The sequence below is a fragment of the Pan paniscus genome, chromosome 13 (genome assembly GCF_029289425.2).
Source record: "Pan paniscus chromosome 13, NHGRI_mPanPan1-v2.0_pri, whole genome shotgun sequence".
NCBI classification, from domain to species: Eukaryota; Metazoa; Chordata; class Mammalia; order Primates; family Hominidae; genus Pan; species Pan paniscus.
In genome coordinates this window covers 77,788,071-77,800,678 of record NC_073262.2, presented here as the reverse complement: position 1 = coordinate 77,800,678, position 12,608 = coordinate 77,788,071, and the positions used below count along the sequence as shown (strand labels likewise).

Sequence of the window (12,608 nt, the reverse complement as noted above, 5' to 3'; positions counted from 1 at the left end):
TCTGAAGAGAAATATGGAATTACTAGGTTGCATCATTCTCATCAGTGTTCAAAGTAAGGATTTTTTTACTCTTTTAATGGCTGCCCTTCAATCACAGCCCTAAGGGCTGAATTAAATGTTTCTTCCACTTTTAATCCCTTTGGTGGAGTTAGATATGTTAATACCTATGTTTAGGATATTTGTGTAGGTGTGTTGATATTTCAAGAGCAGTACTCTATTATAAAAATTGTTAATAGTGACTAGTTTTGGGGTGACAGTAGTGTTACAGAGAGTAATTTGAGCACTTTATTTTCTACTGTGTTTCAAGAAGTGTTTCAGAACTATTTTTAACAGTGTGAAACCACTTTGTTTTTCAGTATTCTTGCCATGAGAAAAAGAATGTGATAAGTTATTCAACTTATGAAATTCAAGTTACATGTGAATTCTGCCAGGTATGTGTGCAATATTTGGTATTTTTAGCCATTTTTTACATTTTGGGTTGTAAAAATCTTTATAGCTTGTTTCTATTAGATAAGTATTTGTGGTGTTTTTTTCCATAGAAAACAAGTCACTTATTTAGTATGTAGTTTAGCTGATACTCCTATTTTGTTTTTAAATAATCAAATTAAAAGCATCTAAGTACACTTAGCTATGACAGACATAAACATGTTTTAAGGTTTTGATTTCCTCTAAAATGAGTTCTATCAGTCCCATGGGATGTTCTGTGAAAAAGTATTCAAATAGCAAATAGCTTTGGCAAAAATGCCATACTCTGGGTGCTCCCCTAGTCATTTTACATTAGTATATTAAAGACTGTGAAGAGTCCTGCCAAAAAAAAAAACAAACAAACAAACAAAAAAAGAAAGAAAGAAAAGTATATTTTAGCATTTCCCGGATTTGTTTGGCCACACGTTTTTTTCTTTAGTGTCTACTGACATCCCCGTTGAAATGTTTTGGGGAGCACTGCTATTGAAGGGTTAACAAGCTACTATTTGAAAAAGAAGCAGTGTTACAGAATTATTAGTTGAGTCAAATATATTTGCTATATAGAATTTCTAGAAAGAAAACAAGTTGATGGATGGGATAATTAATTGAGAACTTTTAAATCGAAATTTAAAAGTAGGAAAGTAATCCTGACTCAGAGATGTCTTTTTGCATTTGTTTTGTTCGAATCAGGATCCAAAAAGGTCCTTAATTTGGTTGTATGTTTATTAAATTTCTTCTAATGGAAAACAGCAACCCTCTTCCTTTGCTCTTCTTTTTATCTCCATGACATTTACTTGTTGAGGAGACCAGGTCATTTGTTCTAACTTACAGTGATTCATCTTAGTGTTTTTTGACTTTACGATGGTGGGAAAGTAATACAGTCAGTATACTGCTCAATTCATGATGGGGTTATGTCCCAATAAACCCATCGTAAATTGAAAATATCTGTATTGGATTTGGATGATTGCCTCCTGGTGGTGTTGTTTAACTTCTTTTTCTGTCTCCTGAATTTCCTTGTAGTTGGAGCTAGGGAGGCTTGATTAGATGCACTTTCGACTTTTGACATTCCCTGCCCCCACCCTTAACAACCTTTGGTGTTAATTTAAGACTAATCTGTGAATTCAGATGCTGTCAGCCTGGTCCAACCATTATGAAATTCCTATCAACTTTTCTCCTAATGGTTTTAAAAATCAGACATTGATGATAGTTGCCCAGATCCATTATTTCATTAGGGATTAAAGTGGTGGTATTCTTCCTCTTCCACTTGTTCCTCCTCCTCCCCCTTCCCCATGCCTGGTTAATTTTTTGTATTTTTAGTAGAGGCGGGGTTTCGAAAGTGTTAGCCAGGATGGTCTTTTTTTTTTTTTTTTTTTTTTTTTAAAGAGATGGGGTCTTATTCTGTCACCCAGGCTGGATTGCAGTGGCACAATCACAGGTTACTGCAGCCTGGACCTCCTGGGCTCAAGAGATCCTCCTGCCTCAGCCTCCAGAGTAGCTGGGACTACAGATGTACACCGCCAAGATGCTACCACGACACTACCACAAGTGGCTGTTTTAAATTATTTGTAGAGATGGGGTCACGCCGTCTTTCCCAGGCTAGTCTTGAACTCCTGGGCTCAAGCCATCCTCCCACCTCAGCCTCCCAAAGTGCTGGGATTATAGTCATGAGCCACTGCACCCAGCTAAAGTGGCAATTTTCTAATTATTTTATTCTTCTGCACTTGTTGAAATTCTATAAAAGACTTTTCCTTCATCAACTCTTTGGTTACTGGAAATACATTTTATGCACAAAAGGCAGATTAAACACACTGATCTTTTTTCTTTCTTTCTTTCTTTTTTTTTTTTTACCAGTTTTCAGATGAGTGCATTTTCTTAGTTGTTGGGTTGTATGACTTGTCTGTCAAGCCCTTACTGGTTTGCTGTATGCCAGGCTTTTCTTTCAATCTCTTACTCCACTTCTACTTAGAGTCCTGTGAAAATCAGTCGTTTTTTTAGATATACAGTTGTTCCTCAATATCTGTGGGTGATTGGATCCAGGATCTCCTGAAGATACCAAAATCTGAGGATGCTCCAGTTACTTATATAAAATCGTGTAGTATTTGTGTATCACCTATGCACATCCTCCCGTATACTTTAAATCATCTCTAGATTACTTTTAATACCTACTACAATGCATATGCTGTGTGAATAGTTGTTACACTATATTGTTTAGGTAATAATGACAAGAAAAAAAGTCTGTACATGTTTAGTACAGATGCAGTTTTTTCTCACATATTTTTGATCCAAGATCGATTGAATCCATGGATGCAAAACTCATAGATACAGAGGGCTGACTGTACATATTCTTTTATTTTTAATTATTTTTTATAGTATGTGTCCTTCTCAAAGCTTCTGTAAGGTTTCCTGGAACACACTGTCTCTGGATGTAGTTACCTGTATAATTTTTGTCTTTTTCCTAGTATTAGGTTAAATAACTGTTTGCTCCTTTTTTGCTTTTTATTGAGGTATAATTTAAACAGAATAAAATGCACTATGTAGAGTAAAATCTGTTTTATCAATCTTTTCTTTTATGGACCTTTTGTGTCCTGTTTAACCTTTGCCTACTCCAAAATCATGAAGATTCTTTCCTATTTTTCTTCTAGAAACTTATGCTTTGCCTTTCACTTTTAGGTCTATGATCTACTGTGACTTAATTTTTAGTATAATGTGAGATAGAATTCATGGGGCATTTTTTAAAGTTATGAATCCTTAATTGACATAACATTAAGGTCATGAAAAGTCCTGTGAAATGAAGCCTACACATTCAACATTTCCCAAATTTATTTGGCTAAAAATCATTTTTCTATGATAGCTACCATGCTTTGGGAAACATTGATCTAAAGCACTGATAAACTACTGTTGTCAAGGGAATATTACATAATTATTATTAGTTGAGTCAAGTACTCTTGCTGTATAAAATTTCTAGAACCAATTATTGAAAAGACCATCCTTTTCCCACTTAACTGCAGTTGAGCATTTGTACAAATCAGGTAGCCTTATGTGTGGTTCCATTTCTGTACTCCTTCTTTTCCATTTCTTTGTATGTTTATCATTGGACTGATACCACAGTGTCTTAATTATTGTAATTTTATAATGGGTCATGATATCTGGTAATAAAAGTCCTCTAGCTTAATTACAATTCTTCATGACTGCCTTGTTTATTCATTGTCTTTTGCATTTTGTTACAGATTTTTCAGTTTCTACACATACATAAAAGCACTGGGATTTATTTTATTTATTTATTTATTTATTTTTTGAGACAGAGTCTCACTCTGTTGCCCAGGCTGGAGTGCAGTGGTAAAGTCTCAGCTCACTGCAACCTCTACCTCCCCAGGTTCAAGTGATTCTCATGCCTCAGCCTCTCTCAAGTAGCTGGGACTACAGGTGTGTGCCACCATGCCCAGCTTATTTTTTAATTTTTTAGTAGAGACAGGGTTTCACCATGTTGGCCAGGCTTGTCTCGAACTTTTGACCTTAAGTGATCCACCTGCCTCAGCCTCCCAGAGTGCTGGGATTGCAGGCATGAGCCACCACACCTGGCTGAAGAACAAAACTGATATAATAATTTTGGTTTGTATCTATTTAAAGATACTGAATTCATTACTTAAAACCACCCAGAAGAGAAACCCCCAGGCTCAGATAGCTTCACTGGTGAATACTTCCAACATTTAAGGAAGAATTAGTACCTATCTTATGCAGATTTTTCTAGAGAATGGAAAAGAATTAACATGACCCAATTCTTATAAAGCCACTGAACTTAGATACCTGGCAAGGTTATTTCTTATGACATAGATTGTAAACATCTTAAAATACGAGCAAAAGGGAGGATTTATTTAAGAAATTCTGGTTGGTTTGTCAAACATTCAGTGTGATATACCACATTAAAACAATAAGAGAAAAAAATAGTGTCTGAATAGATGCAGAAAAAGCATTTGATAAAGCTCAATGTCTACTACTCATTAAAACTCGCAGGAAACTAGAAATTGGAGGAAGCTTTCTTAATCTGATAAAGAGTATCCGAAAAAAATCTGCAGCATCTGCTTTCTCCCTGAGATTTAAGTGTATTTTTAAGACTAGCATCTGCACAGTACAATAAAGCTAAGCACAATAAAATGAGATATGCCTGTACCAGGAATTCTCATAATGTGAGAGCAGTCTGTGAAGTCAAAAACATTTTTATAATAATACTAAAATATTTACCTTTTTAAAATTCTCATTATCTCACAAGGATTTGATGCCATTTTCTAGAGGATACATGATGATATCACAACAGGTTGAATACCAGAAGCACATAGGAGAATTCAGCTGTGTTACTCTGTTAAGCCAGATGTTAAGGATTTGCAAAAAGTGAGAAATAATGCCTTTCTCACTAAATTTTTTGTTTTGAAAATATATTGTTTTAAAAATTATATGTTAACATGCAGTGAGTTCATTGTTATTTTTAAATCATAAATTAATATTTTTAGAATTTCTCAGTTTTAATTTCTGATGTGGTCAGTATTGATAGTACATAAACAAAAACGTTCTTTGGGAGCCTAAATTTTTAAGAGTGTAGAGGATCCTGTTTGAGAACTGCGGTGCCATACTGTTCTCACTCATTATTTAGTAAGTTTTACTAGTGGTCAGTTACAGCCAATCTTGTTAGAATACTTTGCTCTTACTTAAAAATTTATATATCAGTATTCCTTAGTTTGTAAACATTTAAGAAGCACTAGAAGGATAATATGTTATTTAGATAAATCGCAGATATCATGAGGAGGTGTTCCAAATTTAGTTATAAAATAGCTTATAATGCTCACAGATTGTGTAGGTCAAAAATTTGTACAGGGTACAAGAAAATGGCTTGTCTCTGCTTTTTGTCTCTGCCTAGTACTGGCACCAGCAGCAGGCATTTGCTATTAATAAACTGTGATTCTCAGTGTCTGCCTCAGTCTCAACTTCTCAGGGCACTGCCCTTTGACCTCATTTCTCTGATGGATGTAAGAAGAGTTGATGATTTTCCGTTTGTTTAACTTATTTCTCTTTATGAGGACAGGAATGATGACTTTCAAGTTCTTTATGTGTTGGACTAGAAACCAGAAGTCTAGACCAGTGTTTCCCCAAGTGTCATCCTTGCACCTACCAGTGCAATATCAAGTTGTCCATAGGCTATTTGACAATTATAGCAATAAACATTTTGGATAAAGCAATAAAAATTTTGTTAACACATTTCACAAATTTTGTATATGAGATTAATAATGGTGACTTCCTGGAAACCATTTGTATTCTCAGTGATCATTGCGTACATGCTTTAAACATGAAGCAGTGACTACTGTGAACCAGCATGGGTTTCCTAAAAATGAGATATATCAAATCTTTGGCAAAAGTTTTGATATATTACAAGGAAACAGCATAAAATATTGACAAAACTTTTAAACTTGGACTCAGAAGATTAATTTATGATCCTCAGTATACCACTAACAAAAAGTTGGAAATTTAGGATTTAGAAAGAGATCAGAGTTAGAGATACAGATTTTGTTATGTTAATACTACCTTATCTCCTTTACTGGGAGGAGAGATTCCCTGAGGCTGGGATCCATTTCTCTTTTATTTTTGAATTTCTCTGAGTCTTCTGTAGTGCTTCCAATATAGGAAAAGGTGTAAATTTAAGAAGGGATTTGAGAGTTTGTTTTTAGACATGTTGATGTTTTGGTAGCATATTTTAGCCAATAGATACAAATATTCCACTAGAATATAGGACTGGAGATGGAGATTTTGCCACATTATTTTCATAACAGTACAGTAGGATCCTTGGAAGACTGCATAGTATTTGCTCATTTAATTTTCTTGAATAAATGAAATGTGTTCATTTCACCATAAGTACTTTTACACTGTTGAGCAGGAAAAAGTTTGCCTGACAGAGCAGTGTTCCTAACCTTTTTCCTATAGTGCAAAATCTGCATGTTACATGTATTTTATCTACTCTCATAATAAGAAAGATAGAATTAAAATGTCAGAAAAGTGTTTTATTTTGTATTAAAATAGAAAAGTTAATAAGCTTAATGAAAAATCTTGAGATTTATATTTTAAATTATTCTTTATTTTAAAATATGTACTCTAAAGTGTCTTCTGTTTGATTATAGGCAATACAAGGACCTGTGGAATATGAGTGATGACAAACCCTTTCTATGTACTGCGCCTGGATGTGGCCAGGTAATATATAAATTACTTTAAATTATTTTGTATATTTCCACTTATTAAAACATTGATGATATAATATGTTATCACTAAAAGTATTTTCTTACAGTATTCTGTAAAATTTTAGAGTTAGGATGAAAAAAAACCCAGGAAACTTTTGGCAAGAAATTCTGCTTTTTCTTCAATAGTGCAACTGAGCTTTAGAAAGTATAATCTAATACGGAGGGGGGGAGCATTATATCTTGTAATGGAAAGGTGGAAATCCTACACAAAAGTCCAAGATATAAAAGTATAATTTGACTGTTATTGGTTGAAAATTATTGATAAACTGCCTAATTAGAAATCAGATCGATATTATATGAGAATTATTTTGCTTACTGAACTTTTATGAAATTAACTGATATTTACTTCTTAGAGTATCACTAATGTATTAATGTTGTTAAGCCTAACGTCTTTAATATTGGGCATGTGGCAGCAGTTTCAGAAAGTAATATTTTAGTTTTTTTTAACAACCCACTAAATTATTAATCTATTCCTATTATACTTATCTTAAAATAACTATAGACAGTAAGGAAGAATTAAAGAATAAATGTAATGTATAGCGAAGTTACAAAGTACTTAAATATACGGACCATAAATGTAAGTAAGCATTATTCCTTCTCATTTATTTTCTTCAGTTGACATTTTAAATTGAAATATAATTGACCTACAATAAACTGTATATACTTAAAATGTACCATTTGATAAGTTTTAACACACGTATACTCATAAAACCATCAGCACAATCAGGATAGTAAACATACAATCACCCAAAAGTTTCCTCATGCCTATTTATAATTCCTCTTATCCCACCTACCTTCATCAATTACTGGTCTGCCTTCTGTTACTGTAGATTTGTTTGCATTTTCCAGAATTTTGTATAAATGGAATCATATAGTATGTACGTTTTTTCACTCCACATAATTTAATATTTCTCCATGTTATGTTACCAATAGTTAATTCCTTTTCATTGAGATATAATATTTCATTATCTCACAATTTATCTGTTCATCTGATGGATATTGGTTTACTTCTATTTTTTAGTTGTTAATAAAGCTGATGTGAATACTTGTGTACAAGTCTTTTTATGGACACATGCTTTCATTTCTCTTGGAGGAATACATGGGAGTATAATGATGGGATTATCTGATAGATATATGTTTGACTTTTTAGGAAATTACCAGGCTGCTTTTTTCATGTGTTTGTTGCCATTTGTATCCCTTACATTTTGTGAAGTATCTTTTTAAATCTTTTGCTCATTTTAAAAAATTGGGTTGTCTTTTTATTATTGAGTTGTAGGAGTTCTTTATATATCCTGGATACCAGTCCTTGTCAGAGGCTTCTTTTTCTGTGGTTTGCATCTTAATTTTTGTAATAATATCTTTTGATGAGCAGATGTTTCTAATTTTAATGAATCCTAATGTATTAATTTTTTTCCTCTTATGGTTGTTGCTTTCTGTGACTTGTCAGAAATTTTTGCTTGCCTTTAGATTATGAAGGTATTCTCCTTTGTTTTCCTGTAAAAGCTTACTGTTTCATTTAGATTTCTCTTTAATCTTTAATTAATTTTTGTGTATGGTGTGAGATAGGGGTTGAAGCTAACTTTTTTTTTTTTTTTTTGAGACGGAATTTCGCTCTTGTTGCCCAGGCAGGAGTGCAATGGCACAATCTCGACTCACCACAATCTCCGCCTCCCAGGTTAAAGTGATTCTCTTGCCTTAGCCTCCCAAGTAGCTTGGATTACAGGCATGCGCCACCACACCTGGCTAATTTTGTATTTTTAGTAGAGATGGGGTTTCTTCATGTTGGTCAGGCTGGTCTTGAACTCCTGATCTCAGGTGATCCGCCTGCCTCGGCCTCCCAAAGTGCTGAGATGATAGGCGTGAGCCACCGCGCCCAGCCAGTTGAAGCTAAGTTTTTAAAAAATACGGGTTTAGATATCCCAGCATAATTTCCTGAAAAGATTTTTCTTTCCTCATTAAACTGCTTTGGCTCCTTTAATGAAAATCAAATGATTGTGTAAGTGTGGGTCTGTTTCTGGGCTTTATATTCTGTTCCATTCATCACTCTGTCAACTTTTATGCCAGTACCACACCATTTTGATTACTCTAGCTTTACAGTTAGTGTTCCAGTCAGTTAGGGTAAATTCTCCAATTTAGTCCTCATTTTTCAAGATATTTTTGGTTAGTCTCTTAAGTTTTAGTCATTCTGGTGAGGGTTTAGTGGTATCTCATTGTAATTTTGATTTATGTGATATTTAATGATGTAGAGCGAGGTAAACATAGGAGTTATCAGGGTTAATGCAATTTTAGATAGGTTAACCAGGGAATGTGCCTCTGCTAAGGTGACATTTGAACAAAGACCTGAAGAAAATGCAGGAGCAAACCTTGTATGCTTCTAGACTAAAGGAGCAGCAAATGTAAAAGCTCTAGGGAGGGAATGTGTATGGTGTGTTTAAGAACAGAAACGCAACTACTGTGGCTGGAGCATATAATGACCAACAGAGAGAAGGTTAAGAGAGGAGGTCAGAGGAGACAGAAAAAAAGACATATCCTATGATAAGGTGTTTGGGTTTTATTCACTGAGCAGTGAAAAGCCACTGCTGAGTGGTCACAGGGAGACAAGAGGCTGACAGCAGTCCAGGTGAGAGATGATGGTGGTTTGAATTAGGTGTTAACAGTGGACACAGAGAGAGAAATAGGCTAATTTGACATATGTTTTGGAGATATATTTGACATATATATTTTTCTGTAAAGTTAAGAGAGCTAAAAACTACAGTTCTCTTTGCACCTAGAATTCTGCATATGATTTTAGGTTTCACCAACCAAATTTACTCTTTCTGGTAAATCAGATGTACTTTAACTTTTTTTTTTTTTTTTTTTTCTCGAGACAGGGTCTCACTCTGTCACCCGGGCTGGAGTGCAGTAGCATGATCATGACACACTGAAGCCTCAACCTCCTGGGCTCAGGTGATCCTCCCACCTCAGCCTCCAGAGTAGCCGGGACCACAGGTGCTCACCACCACACCTGACTAATTTTTTGCTTGGTTTTTTTTTTTGGATACAGGATCTCCCAATGTTGTCCAGGCTGTTCTCAAACTCCTGGGCTCAAGCCATCTGCCTACCTTGGCCTCCCAATGTGCTGAGATTGTAGGCATGAGCCACTTCGCCTGACCCACTTTACTTTTTGGATTTGGTACTGAGTTAAATGGAATGAGAGATGGTATTACTCAAATCATCCATTTTGCTGGCTTGGAGTGAACAAACAACTTGATTCTGTAATCCCTGAAGTACAGCTAATGCAATATGTGTTTCTAGGGCCAGCCTTTGGACAAAGACTAGTTTTGACATGTTCTAAATATCATTCTTGGAGACTCAAAAAAGGCCTTTCCTGATTCTCTTCTGCTTAAAATAGTTAGAATGGGTTTTGTGATTGAATTCTTACTAATACACATGCCATTTTAAATAAAAGCATTACAATTAAACAGAAGAAAAACTGATTGCTGAACATTAGAATTTGTGTGTGTATGTGTATCATAAGGAATTGTTAAAAGACCTCTGTAACATTAACTATATATGTGAAAAACATTAAGAAGTTAGGGAATTATTTTTTTAGGTTTCCTACTATTAAAGGAGTTAACATTCATACTTTCTACCTCCACTTCCCTATCCCCTGATGTCTGATAATTACTCTTATTTTTTCCATTGTCGAGGTTTGTAATACTTACATTTTGTCTTATCCATAATTCCCATATTTGCTTAGTTTTACATCTGTATCACAATAGTATAGATGGAAGGGTGAAAGCTAAGCTTTAGGGCACCTCCGGTGTTTAAAAGTCAGAAAGAGGAGAATGTAGCACAGAAGATTAAGAAGTAGCAACCAGTGAGGAAAATTGAATCTTGAAAGTTAGAAAAAATATTTCAAAGTAAGAGAAACAATAGTCATATCCTAAATAGAATAAGATGATAATTCAGTATTTACTATTGAATTTAGAGACTATGATAAGAGTAGCTTTCAATGAAGGGGCAGTAACAACAGTGTAATTGGAGTAGGTTGAAGAGAGAATGGGAAGAACCAGAAATGGAGACATTATAGGACAGTTCTTTCTTGGAGGTGTAGCTAAAGGGAAAGTGAGATACATAGCTTCAATGCAGGATTGAAGATGGTGGAACTTTTTTGTTTTGCATTTTAAGGTGGGAATATCACAGCATATTTGGCAATGCAGAAAATGGGACCATTGCAGGAGTGGGGTCCTTAAGTAGCTAGCAGAGGATGGGATTTAGTTTTATTTTTAAAACAAAATTGGGACCATACTGCACAGTTTTGTATTCTGTTAGTATTTGGATGACATTACACATATCAGCATTTTGTGTATTAATCGAAAGCATGGCTTTAAGTCACTATTGCTTGAGCATGTCTGATTCCACTATTATAAACTTTTAATTTTGGTATTATAAGCAACATTGTGATGAATATCCTTCTACATAACCCTTTGTATATGTCTCTACTTAGTTTCTTAAAATACATTTTGGAACTAGAATAACTGGATTTAAATGTTTACATGTTTCTAAGTTTCTTCATGTATTTTGCCAAATTGTTTTTTAAAAGCTAAATCAATTTTTTATACTCATAATTGAACTCTCACTAATAGTGATTCTTTTAAACATTAAACATTTGATCCTGAGTATTATTTTAGGGGGGCCTGTGTTTGTACCCTAAGATACTTAAAATAATCTCTTTGCAAGTATTACTGATCAAAATATAACCTGGCTACTCATCCATTTGTTAAATCTTGCTGAGAACAGAAATGGTATGGTCTGTTTTTAGATTTATATAATATTTCCTAGGAACTACTTAGTAAGAATTGGTTTTAGAAGCATCATTTTGATGGTGACTGCTTTTTCACAAGATTGCTTTTTCACACAGTCTTTTTAAGTTTCTTGTTATTTTTTGTCACCAGTAAGCAATGACATTATTCTGAATCTGAGTTTCAGCTTTAACACAATGGTCTTAGTTAAATTTAAGGTTTCAAATAGATTTTTACAATTTAAAATCTATTTTGGTGATAATACAACTTCAGAGAGAGACCTATAGAAATGATTACAAAGAGTTTTTAATACTAGACTCGTGCTATTAAATCTTTTCTTGTATGCCTCAGTTACTCTTAGGTTTTCCACATGCCTGTTAATTTCACTTGTTTTAAAGTGATGCTCCTTGGAATTTAGTAAAAGAGACACTGAGATAATTTGGTGAAAGATTCACTTATCTTTGTTAGTCTTCCATATACTTGGTAGTATCTTTGCTTTTGGTGCCCCTGTCATTGAAAAATGTTTCTTTGGTAGAATGTTTACACATTATAAGCTGTTTTATAAAGGAGATAAAGATTCATTTTATATTTAGTCTAAAGTGACAATGGAGATGTATGTGTGGGAGTGTGTGCGTGTGTGTGCATGAGAGAGACAGTGAATATATCAGTGTAACTTCCTGCTGTTGTTCAATAGTCCTTAAACTAGTGAAAAAAGTAGTGAAATGAGCTATTGGCCCAATGGCTTGAAAACTTATTTGTGTCTATCTAATATGTTTAAAAGGAATAATAATATATCATGGATATGAGTGTATGTATTAACTATAGAATGACTGATTTTTTAGGAAGTTAATTCTGGTGAGAGTGGTCAAGCCTTAGTAACACAGATTTCCCAGATATCAGAACTTAAATTATTATAGAAGCAACTGATCTACCTTCTTCCCATCTGACAGGTTACCCTTTCTTTTTAACCTTTTAAGAGAGATTGCTACCTGCTAGGCACCTATCAAAAAAAAATTTTTTTTTTTCTTCACTTTTTCCATTGTTTATTGAGCTATATACTCAAGGTCTTAGTCTTGTTTAA

The 12,608-nt window shown here is 34.1% G+C and overlaps 1 protein-coding gene across 7 annotated transcripts in view; it reads left to right on the top strand.

The window, feature by feature from the left end:
* ATF2 (activating transcription factor 2) overlaps nucleotides 1-12,608 on the top strand; it is a 96,307-nt gene that overhangs the window by 31,497 nt on the left and 52,202 nt on the right. For 6 of the 7 annotated variants that reach the window (XM_055108794.2, XM_055108796.2, XM_008977985.6 and 3 more), the window contains 2 exons: nucleotides 357-431; nucleotides 6,627-6,696. In XM_055108794.2, the coding sequence (XP_054964769.1) occupies nucleotides 400-431; nucleotides 6,627-6,696 (102 nt within the window). In that variant the 5' untranslated portion in view covers nucleotides 357-399. Of the gene's footprint in view, nucleotides 1-356; nucleotides 432-6,626; nucleotides 6,697-12,608 lie in introns of those variants that run through there. The other variant, XM_063595214.1, reaches the window with a different exon arrangement.